The sequence below is a fragment of the Hemiscyllium ocellatum genome, chromosome 36 (genome assembly GCF_020745735.1).
Source record: "Hemiscyllium ocellatum isolate sHemOce1 chromosome 36, sHemOce1.pat.X.cur, whole genome shotgun sequence".
In the NCBI taxonomy this organism is placed as follows: Eukaryota; Metazoa; Chordata; class Chondrichthyes; order Orectolobiformes; family Hemiscylliidae; genus Hemiscyllium; species Hemiscyllium ocellatum.
The window spans coordinates 6,656,781-6,672,478 of NC_083436.1; the positions used below are offsets into that span (position 1 = coordinate 6,656,781).

The 15,698-nt window shown below is 38.5% G+C and overlaps 1 protein-coding gene across 1 annotated transcript in view; it reads right to left on the reverse strand.

Annotated features, from left to right (window-relative positions):
• Window positions 1–229: 229 nt before the first annotated feature.
• The window catches only part of LOC132833387 (protein regulator of cytokinesis 1-like), a 40,522-nt gene continuing 25,053 nt past the window's right edge, over window positions 230–15,698 (reverse strand). Inside the window, exons 9-14 of the mRNA XM_060851621.1 lie at window positions 15,183–15,278; window positions 14,877–15,023; window positions 11,500–11,589; window positions 10,191–10,301; window positions 2,810–2,929; window positions 230–984 (exon numbers count right to left, since the gene is read on the reverse strand). Coding sequence (XP_060707604.1) covers window positions 916–984; window positions 2,810–2,929; window positions 10,191–10,301; window positions 11,500–11,589; window positions 14,877–15,023; window positions 15,183–15,278 — 633 coding nt within the window. The 3' untranslated portion in view covers window positions 230–915. The remainder of the gene's footprint in view (window positions 985–2,809; window positions 2,930–10,190; window positions 10,302–11,499; window positions 11,590–14,876; window positions 15,024–15,182; window positions 15,279–15,698) is intronic.

The following is a 15,698-nucleotide window of genomic DNA, read 5'->3' on the forward strand; positions in this document are numbered from 1 at the left end:
GCATTACTTTTTAATTTAGGACCTTTCCCACAACCCTAGATTGCATGATACCTTTCATGCACCAAACCTTGGACTGGGCATCTTCATGCAATTGGTGTACCTTGCAATATTCTTTCATACAAAAAAGAGTAGAACCTCACCATTAAGTCCTCCAAACATTTTCTGAGACTTCAAAACACAATGCTGTGTATTCAAAATATTTTATTGTATATTAATGGCGTAGTCTTCAATTGTGACATCTTTACTCAATGAGAACAGTCACTGGTCATGAAAATATCAAAGTTGCACAATAGGTATTGCTGAAAAACTCAGCTCAAACAACAAGCTCAATACTTCAAGCAAACATTAAAAATTTTATGCATGCTTGTTGGCTTTTAAAAAAAAACTGCAGAATCTAATGATCTCCATTGCTCAAGTTAGACTTGAAACAGTCTTAGTTATCCAGGCAGTTCAAAGTTGCAGTTTCTTCATGACAGGCTTACTGCATGCCATGATATTGCCGCTAGCAAACAACAGTTATCTAATTCTTTATTCTTTTATCAATAGCAACACTACTTTTGGTCTTTTAGTAACACTGGTTACAAGTTCAGTGCAAACAAACATTCTAGAAAACTGATTAAACCACAAGATTAAAGTACAACACCGCTCAAATTAGAGGACAGCATAGGAGACATCCGGGAGGTAGGTGCAAAATGATAGCAAATAATGTAGTCTAACAAAGATAGAAATAACAAAAATAGTTGATATTTAGACACCACAAAACAGCATACAACAATTATATTCAAAAATAAAGTTGAAACAAAGCCTTTATGTATTTTGAACAAGAATAAAATGGACATCTAGAATAAACAACTGTCAAAAATGAACCATGCAAAAATAAAAGTCTTCTGACTGCTGGCCACAAGTAAAGATATCCTACAGGTTTGAGAGAGTTGTAGAATTAAGCTGCCCACTGACGTCATTTGATTTTCTGGATAGATCACGCTGAAACAGAGGGGAGTAAAATTTTAAGTTAAAAAGTATTTGCTCAGAATTGTATTATTAGCAATAAGAATAAAAAGGCATTAAAAAAAAAATCACATGGGCATCTAAAGATTGTCAAATTTAATGTGTGGCAAGTGGAAGGAGCCCAGGCTAATCTTTAATGCATTTCAAATTTCAATAATTCATAAAATCTAGATCTATTTGAAGACATGCTCAATTTAACTTTGCAAACAGGCATATTAGGTGGTGAACAATTATACTGATTTCTGTAGAGCACCAAGGCCCAATTTTATAGAAATAGCAAGTTTAGTAACAGGATACACGCAGTATTACAGACTCAGTAGCAGACCTTTTGCTGTTATTAGTAGATGCATTATACCTCTTGACCAAATTCAGTATAGCCAAGAACAGCTAATATTTCCTAAATGAGTGTGGATAGTCCACAGACTTGACATTACTTCAATCCCCTCCCATTTTCTCCAGTCTCAATGGAGGGAGTCAGTGTCATTTTTAGTAACAGAAATTTGCTTGTTCAGCTGGCTCTTTCCACTAAAGGAATCTCATCCTGACCATGAAAGCCACCCCTTATTGCAATCACATTCACAAATTGCTGTGCACTAAAATATTCTGTGGAAGAAAACACCTTGCCCCAGACTTGACAAAATCATGTTGAAGCTATTTTGTCACAAAGCAATCCTAGTCACCCAGCACAGACTGCCGACAATGCTTTGAGAATAAGCCGAGGAATGTTTTTTTAAAAAAAGTGACCTTGCAAGCTCACTCAGCTCCCCCAGTCCCTAAACCAGTTCTGCTTTCATAACTGATGAATTGTCTATCGTACTAGTAGTTGGTTTCTGCCTAGTGTGAACCTGCAGTAGAATATAACATTCATTTACAGATTTGAGAAATGTAGACTTGCTATGTATGCAGCAGCTACACAAACTGACCATTGCCCTCATGTAACTTTATGACTGTCCCAAGGTTGCATAATAACTATAAGTGTACTCCCCAACCATGAATAAAACTTGTTAATACTCAAGGTCGAGTCCAGATGATTTTGTTACAAATGATCCAACACAAGACTTTATTCCCTAACACATTCCCACCCAGATTCTCATGTCAACTAGCATTGGTCATTCTCTCGAGTACGTGTCAACACTTAAGTCTGCACTAGTCTTCCCCCAGATCCCCATGTTTGAGTCCCTGAACACAGTTTAAAAAAAAAGCCTATGATGGTAATCAAGAAACTACCCTGCTCATTTTGTCAAATGCCCACTAGTCATGTCCTAGTTAACCAGACCACCTTTTACTCCTGTCATCTGACTTGCAGGGTGGATGGGAAAGAATTGCATTCAGAGGTTGCCCTTAAAAATGGTACTCAAGAGCATCACATGCAATTTCGTAACATATCTTAGATTTCTTCCAAGGATCTATTCCTGACTCATTCTTCTTATTTCCCACCTACATGCTGTTATTGACATGAGTGGTTAGCTTTTGTACACTGAAAATGCTGCTCAACCTTATAGTCCTACCTGAATTTAATAAATCAAGGAGTTCAGACATTCAATGTTGTATGAACAGAAATTTCCTCCATTAAAATTTTAGATCAGGTCATTTTTGATCCCTCTGCCAAGCTCCATTCCTAAGTTATGAAAGGCATCATTCAGGGCTCACAGGAGAGATTGGCTTAATCAGTTTGCAACCTTTGTCATATTTGACAGATTAGTTTGTCCACAAGTGTAGCTACTAACTATGCTCAATTCCACACTTAAAACCACTGGACATCATCTGTCGGTTCTCCCCCACATGACAGTAGATGGCTTACTGAAAATTCTGAGTAGCTTGCAACAAGACAGTGGAAGGCATCGGGCTGTTGATTTGTGATCAAAAGTGATGACGCATTTTCTTGGTTTTGCAGAGATGGTGAATTACTCACATTTGTACTCTAAAACAAAATCAAAAAGAGTACAAATAATCAGAGATGAAGGAAGTTGGGGAGTTTTTAAAAACTTATTTTCTGGAAATATGCAGCTTTGATTTATAGTAGAGAGAAAAAAAAATAAAACTAGTAAACAGACTAACTGACACTTGGAAACCATGAGTGAGCAGTAGCCACTTCTACATCCACTCAAGATAATCCAGACCGATACAGAAATATTTTTGCAAGCAGAATTATTTTTTTTAAGCAGCACGTTTTTAGTTCTATGACAAATTGGTGCAATTTAAAAATTAGATCAAAGGCTAAGATACCCCGACCTTCTCCACTGTGATAGCAAGAAACGAATTCAAGTAAAGTTCATCCCCACAACAGATTTTTTTTTAGAAGCACTAATTCCTACTAGGTAACTCGAATGATAATTCTCAATTTCCAATTCTAGATAGAGGATGGAAGATTTAAGCACATGGTATAGAACAATCAGAGCATAATGAAGTGTTCATAAAAAGTGATTGGGATAAGAATGTACAAGATATGATTAGTACATTTGCCAATGACAACAAAATAAGCAACACTGTAGACAACGAGGAAGATTATCAGAAATCTCAGTTGGGCTTTGATTAGCTGGGGAAAGGACCAGAAAAAATGGCAAATTGATTTTAAACGTGGACAAGTGTGAGGTCTTGCATTTTACAAAGTCAAATCAAAGTAGGAGTTTCATGGTGAACAATAGGGCCTTAAAAAAAAAAGGAATGTAGTGGAACAGAGGGGCCTTCAAGTTCAGGTGCATGGTTCACTGAAAGTGGAGCTACAGGGAGACAAGGCAAGAAAGGCAGCTTTTGGCACACTGGCCTTCAATCAAGGCATTGAGTATTAAATTTGGGAAGTTATATTGCAGTTGTATAGGATGTTGGTGAGGCCACAATTGGTGTATTGTGTTCGGTCTTGGTCACCTTACCAAAGGAAGGCTATTATTATTTAGCTATAAGAAAAAAAAAGTGTGGAAGAAATTTACAAGGATGTTGCCAGGACTCAAGGGTCTGAGTTATAAGGGGAAGTTGGATAGACTTGCACTTTTTCTTTTAGTGTTGAAAACAGAGGGGGGACATCTTATAAAAAGTGTCTAAAATGAGGGGCACAGTTGGGTGACTGCACAGTCTTTTTCCCAGGGTTGGACTAGTGGACTGCAGATCAGTTTAAAAGGTTAGAAGAAAGAATGAAAGGGAGCCTGAGGGGCAATTTCTTTTTTTAAAAAAAAAGTCAGATGCTGGTATGCATTTAGAATGAGCTGCCAGTAGTTGTTAAGATGGGTACATAAACAACATTTTAAAAAAGGCATTTGGAGGAATACGTGGATAGGAACCGTTTAAAAGAATATGGGCCAAGCACAGGGAAATGTTAGCAAAAGATGGACATTTTCATTGGCATGGACCAGTTTGGACCAAAGGGCTTGTCTGTGCTGTAGAACTCTTGACAGTAGCAGGCTGCTTAGCCTGCCCTTTGTGTAATTAAATCATGGCTAATCTACCTCAGTGCCATTTCATTGGACTATCCCATATCACTATGTCATTAGTCTCCAGAAATCAAATTGGATTTGTTTTGCACATGATGGAGCTTCCACAGCTGGGCTGGAGAATTCTGAAGACTCACCACAAGTGCAAAAACATCCCTCATCTCCATCTTAAATGACTTCTTATCCTGAGATGGTGCTCCAGTTTGAAGAATACTTTCTCCTCATTCTACCCAGATGCATCATAAGTGATGATTGTATAAAATCTCCTCAGCCTTCTCTAAAGTCATTCACAACTTCTGTGCCTTATTCCGAACCAAACTAACCCTTGAACCACTCAAGTCACGTTGGCATTTACAACATTCCTACAACATGAAGCCCAGAACTATACACCATACCTTCTCTGCTCCTCAGAAAAGGATACCCAAAGGCTTTAACAGCTCTACCTGGCCAGTCACTTCTATTCGTGCACATATGCACGGAGATCATAGTTTCTACACACCCTTCGTTATGTTGGTCTTTGTATCAAAAAGAAAACAAACTTCACACGTCTGCTTGGAGTTTTATCTGGTACCTATCTACTCAAAGTCCTTGAGGTTTGACACTGCCCTCCGAACAAAGATCTAAGTTTTATATATAAAATATTAAAAAAAGGAAATATAGAAATTACAGCTTTGCCCATGACAAGTTGGAAATGTAGGGCTATGGCTATGAGTTTGGAGCTCTGAAATACTTCTAATGCTTGTTTCCCCTTGTTTTAGTTACACTGATTATTAACTCCATGAAACTCTAAAACTCTTTCTTCCAACCCAAAAAAATATTAGTTTGCCTTCCAAGCCCTCTGTCAATTTTTCTCCACATTGCTACTGTTCTATTTATTACATGGCCTTTACTTTCCTCAAGACAGTCTGTGGCATTTGTACCAAAAAAGGTTTCTTGGAAGTCCGTTTATAGCACAATGACCATACCCTTAATCCTCAGTTTCCTCTTTTAAAAAAAAGAAAACCAAACAAACCTGCAAACTGGACATTGTGAGCTGAGTCAATGACAGCATAGATTTGTTGAGAATAAGGTCTCCCTTTATAAACATTAATACTAATCTTGAATATCTTTCTAGAAACTTCCCCGTGACCAAAATTAAGCTTGCTGTCTCAATATTTACACTGTTTAAAACAGTTTGTAGTGTTGGCAAATCCAGTTCTCGGTTACCAAAATGAATCAGGAAAGAGACTTGTCAGAGCCTCTACAATTTCCACTCATCTCTTTCCAATATCCTTGGATTAATCTCATTCAGTCCTTGAGCCTTAAAACTTTAAATACCAACAGCTTTATTCAATACCACCCTAATTTAAAAACCCTTCTAGTGACTGAGATTTTTTAAAAAAAGATTGTGGTAGGCAGCATGTCTCATGGGAAGACAGATGCAAAAAGTATTCATTTAACACCCTAAACAGTCTTGACCTTAGCACTAACTAGGAGCCAACATACCATCCTGGAGTTACACTTATGGTCACAAACACCTGTCTGAACATAAATTGCCTATTGCTGCCCTTTCCTTTTAATCCGCTCACCAATGGTGCCACAAATAAGTTGTCTTTAATGCCTTGCCAGGACCCAAAATGGAAAGTTGATTAACAAGTAGGTCTTTGGGACTCCATCATTAACTTCCTATTGGTCTCCCATTCTGGCTCTGCTTGCATACTGAAGATTATCACATCTTAAGCTTGAACGTGCTATGCAGCATCTTCATGAGGTGAAGTGAATCCAGCTGAAGCTCAAATTTCTGCATAGGTGATACTTCTAATACTTTTGGTAGGTTAGGTCACCAGGAGGCTAAGACATGCATTTGACATGACGAAGCTGCCTGGCAATCTCTCAACTTCACTTACAGCTCGAACTGTTGAAAGATACAACGTTAGTGTATTCAGCTGATTATTCTCTACTAGTTGCAGTCAACCTTACCATACCTCTTCTCCCGAGTCAAACTTACACAAACCTAAATTTGATATTGTTTTTTGTTTCATTTATGAATAATCTAATGACTGTGCACTGCTTATTGACATATTGAAACCCCACGAGGTGTTCCTGGATAGACTGAATTGAATTTAAAAGCTTGTAGACACCCAAGGCTTATGTTGGCAATCCCAGGTAATTAATTATACACAAAGAAACTCACATTTTAGTCAAGACACAAGATGTGTACGCAATAAGTACCCGGAAACAAAAAGAGGAGCAGTTTGTAAAAATGGAGTGTTCAGAAGGAAAAAAAACCCAGAAAAATTCCACAGAACATGGAAGTTAAAAAGAAACATACGGGTGAATAAAAAGGGTAGCAGTTAAGTCCTGAATTAACTAGCATTTAGTTACCACTTCCTCTTTACCATTAGGAAAATACCAATGAATCGTGCACAAAAAGGTTGTCTACGTATGGAATGGTTTCCTTTGCCTCAAACAAGATTGAAATCATAGATTCAAAAGGGCATTTGATTTTTCACAAGAAATTCCACACCAATGTCTGCAGAATTTCTCAAGTCTGTCGTCATTTTATAAGATGCAGGAAAATCAGGAACTGCAGTATCTACCGGATAAGAAATACATTTGGACAAAATATTCAGGATTGCTCACTTGCATATGTAAGTCTGAATAAGATATGCATGTGACCAATCCTAAACATTTTGTCCAAATTAGTGCATAATTCTAAATAAAGGCACACAGACCTGCACATAAAGAGCGTGGAGAAATCCTTTTGTTCAACACTTCGAAGGTTGAGAGAGAGGTACCCCACCTCAGGAAGTGTGATGAAGACATTAAACAGTTTCAGCCAGACCAGCTGTGAACTCTTGGGTCACAACATTTGGGTTTAATTACAGAAATTAGGGTAGTGAAAGACTTATGGAGGAGATCTCAACTAGTTGTGTTATTTAAGCATTTAATAAAGTACATTGTGGTTTCATAGCATTCTAAGTGTTTTTGCTGTATCTTTGTCTATGTACATATTGTCGTCTCAGAGGCAACAATTGAGATTTTATATAGCAGGTAACTTTATCTAAGGTGCAATGAACAACCTTGATTAAGCAAGTTTCATTTAAGAAATTCTCATTGCTCCAGATTTGAATCAGTGGTATCTACCACTATGGAGGAAGCTTGATTATCTGAACCATATGGGCGGGCACTATTTAGTTTAGATAATCAATTATTCTGTTAAATCTATTAAAATGAGCCCCAAAGGAAATGCAGAGTTAAGTCTGCTCCCCATTTGGGGAACAAGGCAACAGCACACCATGCTTCAGCCTCCACCCCACCCAACACTGATTCCCACCTGCTCTGTCCAACCGCACACCCCAAGCCCATCCAAGACCAGCCCCATCCACCCCCACTCCAGGGCAGCCATACGGACACCAACAAGACTGCTGATGCTGCTGCTGCCACCTTTGTGGGGCAAATCTCCAAAACAACACTAACTTTTGACTACAACATTTTGACAGGTTCCACCTCTGCCCTATACAGGACAGCGAGGGAGGGGAGCGAGGGAGTGGCGGTGGTGTTTGGGTACACCCTTCTGTAGAACTCCGGGGAAAAGATGGGGGGGGGGGGGGGCAGGTGGTCATTTTAGAGACAGTGCCCATTTAACCATTGTAAATAAAAGACAGTGTTGGATACACGTCTTTGATGTAATGTTTCTATTGGGAGCTCAAGATCCCCTTCGGATAATCTGATATTTGGATAATCGAGGTTCCTCTAATTACAAAGAGTCTGGTAAGATAGGACTGTCTGCAACATGTATTTTTTGTACATTGGTACTATAAATCTGGTGGCAACTCATTTCCTAAAATGAAGTCATTAAATGCTAAGTAAAATGGGTAGACAAGTGGCAAATGGGCCTCAATGCAGAGAAGCATTGGGTGCATTGGTGAGGTCAAATAAGGAGGGAAAGGAATCAAGTATAAGAATTGCGATTACAGGGAAAGCCAAGAAAGCAAATGTTGAGGACCACAGGGTCTATGATCTACCAATAAGATCAGACTCAATGGTGTAAATGGTTACTTCTATTCCCACTTGGAATACGGACTAAAATAGCATATTGCGAAATGCAAGAACCACTCTAGATTATGTTCAGATACCTGAAGGTTACACAGGGCTAGACAGAGGAGAAAGGTGGCAAAGATATTAGTTGGATCACAACATTAGTTATGTCACAGCTATGGTACAGTGTGGAGCATTGGTCAGTGCATTTCAGGGCAGATGTGATCCTTTTTAAAAAAAATGGTTTTAACATAACATTTGGAGATAGAATATTAACAGGATTTTTTCGGAGGGGAGATTTTAACTGAAGGTACATAAAATTATGCATGGTCATCATAGTGTGATTAGGGACTACCATATTTCTTAGAATAAATCAATGCATTTGGCAATGACCAAAGTTATTGGGAAAAGAATTAAAAAGTGAAAATACTTCAAATCCACATCAGGATAGTGGGCATGTGAAATAAAAACAAGATGGAAATACTATGGACAAGTGCTGTAACTGGAAGGGCACTCAACAGGCATTGAAGGAGGAGGAAGCATGATCACTTATTATTGGCAGGCAGGGAGGAGGAGTTGAAAGGCTTATGCCGTACATTTTCCATATTGTTACAAAAGGGTTACACAGAGTGATTAACTGTAGTTGAAGAGAGACTAGTTGAAGGCAAAACTGGATTGGTGCAGATAATTGAAAATGCTAGGACTTTTAAAAGAAAAACGTATTGCAAAAATCATTTAGATTCAGAAATTCTCTAGGATTGTGGATGCAAAACTTAAATCCTGGAAGATTCATGCACACCACAAATGGAAATCTCAAATGGTTCAGCTATTAATGAAAGATTAGTAAGGAAAAATTGATCTCCTCCCTTTTCATACCAAGTCCTGTTTGCATAATGTTGTTTTCAGAATGGTTGCTGGGCATGTTTGGAAAAGGGACAATATTGAGCAAAGACCATTGCACAGCTACATTTTAGATATCTCTCGTCCTAAAAAGAGAGTTTGTGGTCCTTTAATGTAATTGCCTTTTTTGGATATGGAAGCCAAGTCTAAAATGGATACAGGCAAAAAAAAAAATTGGAATTACACACTTTGACCAGCACAACTGTATTAAATGTTTCATTACGAGAAATCAAGCTGGAAGTCTATCCTTACTCTTTCAATTTGTAGAAATAAACGAATTTGATGTTCTTGGCTGAACTATATTTACTTATTTTCCCATTTTCCCCAATTTCCACTGGTGTCCACTTCAATATAAATCAGGTGTGTACAATTTCAAAGATAAAGTTGCAAATATTTGCGATTTTAAGAGAATGCAACATGGCCTCTTTTTTGATCAGATTTCACAGATCAAATATTAATTCTGGTTTTTCCTCCAGAACCGCTGAGAATTTCCAGTCATTTTAGAAATATTCAGAATTGATTCATAAATTTCATTGTTGATACATTTGATTGCAACATATGTCAGATTACTTCAAATGCCCCAAATCTGACTGCTTAGAACTTAGTACATGGTTACAAAGTATAAACTCTCATTCAATATTTTGCTAAGAAAAAGCTACATAAAATTTTACACGGTCAGCTGGATTTCTACTGCATATAGAAACAAAAAAAAGAGTTAAGCACCTAAACCACATTCATAGCTACACAAGATGAGATAATACCAATAAATTGCATTAATGTTTACTTGGTTAGGAGAAGCTTGTGCACAAGCTAGCTTTCAAAACAGATGTGCATTACCGTATTTGTTGCAACGTGTCTCATCTTTTGAGATGCAAGAACAGGTTTTCTCGCTTGATTACATAGGCTTCCACTACTGTTCATTGGGGCAAAATTTAAGGTCCCATTTAACTACAAAAAAGAGAAACAAACAGAGGTGACATAGGACACAACTTTATCTTGCAAGAAATTCATAAAGGAGATGAATTATTTCCAGGATGAATGATCATACCACCCTGCTTTTATTATTATCGGAATAGACAGCATGTGAAGGAATAGAAGAGATCTGCTTTTATGTAACACTTTTCACCATCACAGGATATTCCAAAAGGATTTAAAGCAAACAAAATACTTAGACACTGGTGTCATAGGAAAGTCTACAGCCAACTGTCACACAGCAAGCTCTTAAAAAGAGTAATAATGGTCACAAACAGGTGCCCTGGCCAGTGCCTCTCTGTTCTGCTAAAAAAAGTGTCATGGAGGAATTGTTGCATGTAAAGACAATTCAAAAACTAAAAGCTACAATAAGAGTGCAGCACTAAGTATTAAAATGGGAATTGAACAACTTAGTGAACACAAAGTTAAAAATCATTAAGGCCACCTATTCTTAAATTTACTTGTTTAGGAGCAAGGCTTCACTCAAGATTTGCCATTATTTTTTAAAATAAAAAATTAAAGATGAGAAACAGATTATATTTTCAATACTGTTTTTCAATCACAATGACCAGAAAATATACTTCAAACTTGCTCGGTTACTGTAACTTCAAGAAACAGTGTTTGTCCCCGTCAACCCAATCACTCCTGGCAGGAGGGCACGTCCAGCCTGATCCACAGGAGGAAGCCAATTCTCAGTCAAGCAAAATCACTTACAATTGAATCATCCCAATAACTGGGATACTGGCTGAATTTACTTTCTCATGCTTTGAATTATGAAAGCATGCTTCCAATTCTTATGGAAGAGATTGGTTAGGTCAAAACACCTCAAGGAGAAGCAGACCCATCATTTTAGCTCTTCAAATCTCAAATAAGCATGGTCAACAATGGCATTCATTCACAGAAGATTAATTACTTTAGTTGAAATTGCTAGAGGGTTTCCTCTCTCTGCCAAAATGTTCAAAACAGAGAAAAGAGGCTAAGTGTTATTGCAGGTTTAACAGCTCAGCAAATGCTGGGGTAGAATGTTCTGCTCATTGGAAAGAATAAAATGTCCAATATGAATTTAATCAAAATTAAAAATAGTGTGAACCAATGTCCTAAATATCTGGGAATAGAGATTAAAGAGTTATAAACTAGCAGTCAGCATTGCCCTTAAAGAGACTTGTTGACTTACTTTTCGGATTTTCCTCAGAGATGTACTAGATGCAGTCAATGTTCTTTTTAAAGGGGTTTTATAGCCAGCCCCATCTTCTTTCTTTATACACTGGAAATGCAAACAGACTTCCAATCACTTGTAGCATACACAAAAGTTAAATAAAAAAAAAAATTGTGGTGAGCTGCTTTCTTGAACCACTGCAGTTCCCAAGGGGTACAAATGCTCTGCTGATCGGGAGTTCCAGAATTTTAAACAATGATAGTGAAGGAATGGTGGTGTTCTAGTTCCATGTCAGGATGGTGGGCACTGCAAGGAAACACCGTTAGTGTTCCCAAGTAGCTGTATTGCAAGTTGCAGATGGGTATACGCCACTGCCACTCAAAGTGGTACATTTAGGTAATTTGTCTGAATGGTTGGACTGAGGAAGACTATTAGGCTCAGGAGACAATACTTAGTGCAGAGTTCCTAGAATTTGACCTGCGTTGCATCCAGTGTTTATACAAAACCATAATTCTATTAGATTTAAAATAGTGATGGAAAAGGATAGACCAGATCTAAAAGTTGAAGTTCTAAATTGGAGAAAGGCCAATTTTGATGGTATTAGACAAGAACTTTTGAAAGCTGATTGGGGGCAGATGTTCACAGGTAAAAAAGGGACAGCTGGAAAATGGGAAGCCTTCATAAATGAGATTATGAGAATCCAGAGAAAGTATATTTCTGTCAGGATGAAAAGGAAAGACTGGCATGTATAGGGAATACTAGATGACTAAAGAAATTGAAGATTTTGTTAAGAAAAAGGAAGCATGTCAGGTATAGACAGGATAGATTGAGTGAATCCTTAGAAGAGAGTATAAAGTAGGAGTATACTGGAGGGAAATCAAGAGGCCAAAAAAAAAAGGAAATGAGATAGCTTTGGCAAATAGAAATTAGAAAAAACAAAAAAAAAAATCACCCAAAGGGTTTTTTTTTAAACAAAATGTAAAAAAGGACAGAGGGTAACTAGCGAGAGAATAGGGCCCCTCAAAAGATCAGCAAGACAGCTTGTGTGGCGCCACAGAAAATGGCGACAGTTACTAAACAAGTATTTTGCATCAGTATTTACTGTGGAAAAGGATATGAAAGATATAGAATGTAGAGAAATAGATAGTGACACCTTGCAAAATGTCCATATTACAGAGGAGAAAGTGCTGGACATCTTGAAATGCATATAGGTGGACAAAATCGCCAGGACCTGATCAGGTGTACCCTAGAACTCTGTGGGAAGCTACAGAAGTGATTGTTGGGCCTCTTGCTGAGATATTTGTATCATTGAATGTCACAAGTGAGGTGCCTGGAGGTTGGCTAATGTAGTGCCACTGTTTAAGAAGTGTGGTAAGGACAAGCCAGGGAACTATAGGCCAGTGAGCCTGACGTCGGTGGTGGGCAAGGTGCTGGAGGGAATCCTGAGGGGCAGGACGTACATGTATTTGGAAAGCAAGGACTGATCAGGGATAGTCAACATGGCTTTGTGCATGGGAAATCAGGTCTCAAACTTGATTGAGCTTTTTGAAGTAGTAACAAAGAGGCTGGTTGAGGGCAGAGCAGTGGATGTGATCTATATAGACTTCAGTTAGGCATTTGACAAGGCATTTGAACTCAGATTTCTCCAGTTTCCTCATTTCCCCTCCCCTTGTCTCAGTTGGTTCCCTCAACTCAGCACCGCCCTCCTAACCTGCAATCTTCTTCTTGACCTCTCCGCCCCCACCCCACTCTGGCCTATCACCCTCACCTTGACCTCCTTCCACCTATCACATCTCCATCGCCCCTCCCCCAAGTCCCTCCTCCCTACCTTTTATCTTAGCCTGCTTGGCACCCTCCTCATTCCCGATGAAGGGCTTATGCCCGAAACGTCGAATTTCCTATTCCTTGGATGCTGCCTAACCTGCTGTGCTTTAACCAGCAACACATTTTCAACTGTGATCTCCAGCATCTGCAGACCTCATTTTTTTTACCCATTTGACAAGGTATGCCATAGGAGATTGGGTAGCAAGGTTAGATCTCATGGAATGCAGGGAGAACTAGCCATTTGGATACAGAACTGTAGTTCAAAAAAGGTAGAAGACAGAGGTTGGTGGTGGTGGAGGAGCATTGTTTTTCAGACTGGAGGCTTGTGACCAGTAGAATGCCACAAGGATTGGTGCTGGGTCCACTACTTTTCATCATTTATATAAATGATTTGGATGGGAGCATAAGAGTTATAGTTAGTAAGTTTGCAGGTTACACTAAAATTGGAGGTGTAGTGGACAGCAATGGAGGTTACCTCAGAGCACAAATGGAATCTTGATCAGATGGGACAATGGACTGAGAAGTAGCAGATGGAGTTTAATTCAGATAAATGCGAGGTGCTGCGTTTTGGGAAAACAAATCTTAGCAGGCCTTATACACTTAATGGTAAGGTCCTAGGGAGTGTTGCTGAACAAAGAGACCTTGGAGTGCAGGTTCATAGCTCCTTGAAAGTGGAGTCGCAGGTCGGTAGGATAGTGAAGGTGGTGTTTGGTATGCTTTCCTTTATTGGTCAGAGTATGGAAGGTCATGTTGCAGCTGTACAGGACATTGGTTAGGCCATTGTTGGAATATTGCGTGCATTTCTGGTCTCCTTCCTATTGGAAAGATGTTGTGAAACTTGAAAGGGTTCAGAAAAGATTTACAAGAGGGTTGCCAGGGTTGGATGATTTGAGCTATGGGGAAAGAGGCTGAACAGGCTGGGGCTGTTTTCCCTGGAGCAGAGGTTGAGGGCTGACCTTATAGGAGGTTTACAAAATGGAGGGGCATGGATAGGATAAATACATAAAGCCTTTTCCCTGGGGTGGAGTCATCCAGAACTAGAGGGCATAGGTTTAGGGCGAGAGGGGAAAGATATAAAAGAGACTTACGAGGCACCTTTTTCACAGAGGTTGGCATGTGTATGGAATGAGCTGCCAGAAGATGTGGTGGAGGCTGTTGCAATTGCAACATTTAAAAAGACGTTTGGATGGGTATATGAATAGGAAGGAAGGGTTTGGAGGGATAAAGGCCATGTGCTGGCAGGTGGGACTAGATAGGGTTGGGATATTTGGTCAGCATGGACAGGTTGGATTGAAGGAGCGTTTCAATGCTGTACATCTTTATGACTGACTCTAACTGTCTAGTTCGGTGATGGGTGCAAGATTCAGAAAAAAGGTAATTTCATTAAACATCAAGATGTTTAGATTCTCTGGTCTGAGATTGCTATCGCTGCTCATATTGTGATTGTCAGATTATTTAAATACAAAAGCATGTTTGGAAAAGCAAAGCAGAGAAGGAAGAGGGGAGGTTTAACTATTTGCTAAAAAAACAAACACACATAAACACTTCGTCCTGAACATCAGATTACTTACTCTCTCTTGTTTCTCTTGTTCTTTCTTGAGCCTAAGTTCTGCCCATTGATTAGCAATGTACGTTGGGAACCTCTGCCCATTAACCAAAAAGGGACGGGCTTGCTCAGTTTCCATTCTCTCTATGTATATTTTGATTTCGTCTTCCAGCTGGAGGAGGAAGCAAGTGTAAATCTTTTTAAAAAAAATGTAAAAGTGAAACCATAAACAAGGACACAAATGATCTTTTAAACAAAGTGGTGTGAAAAAACAAAATTTTTTTTAAAAAATGGAAAAAAAATTCTCCATAGGAAGTGAAAGGATGCTTGCCTTTGGTATTTTCTTCTGAAGCCAACAACGTTCTCTCTCTTCTTTAAGTAAAGTTCCACCTCTATTAGCATATCTGTGTGGATCAGATGCCTTCTTCTGCACAAGGTATTATTACATATTTCATTTCAGCATAAAATAATGTTACAACACCACAAATTGCATTACACCAAGTTATATTTGGTAGCTGTACTTCTTGAGTCAAAACATTAGTTACTAAATTTGCCATTCAAATTACATACAAGAAGAGTTTCCAGTGTGCAAAGTATTCCTTAACACAAACAGTAGAAAATCAAGTTTCAGCAACAAAAGAGCATCACCTGCAAGTAACAATTTGAAATTACTGAGAATGCCTAAAGATTTTTCTAGAAAATGGAATTCTTGCATATATGAAAGAAATGCTGTTGATAATCACTTTACCAAAGGGTGTAGTCAGTTTGGCAAAAAGCTTGCTTCTAATATAATGCTTCTTAAAAAAAAACCATAACTTTTATTAGCCATGAAAAAATTCTGTTCAGT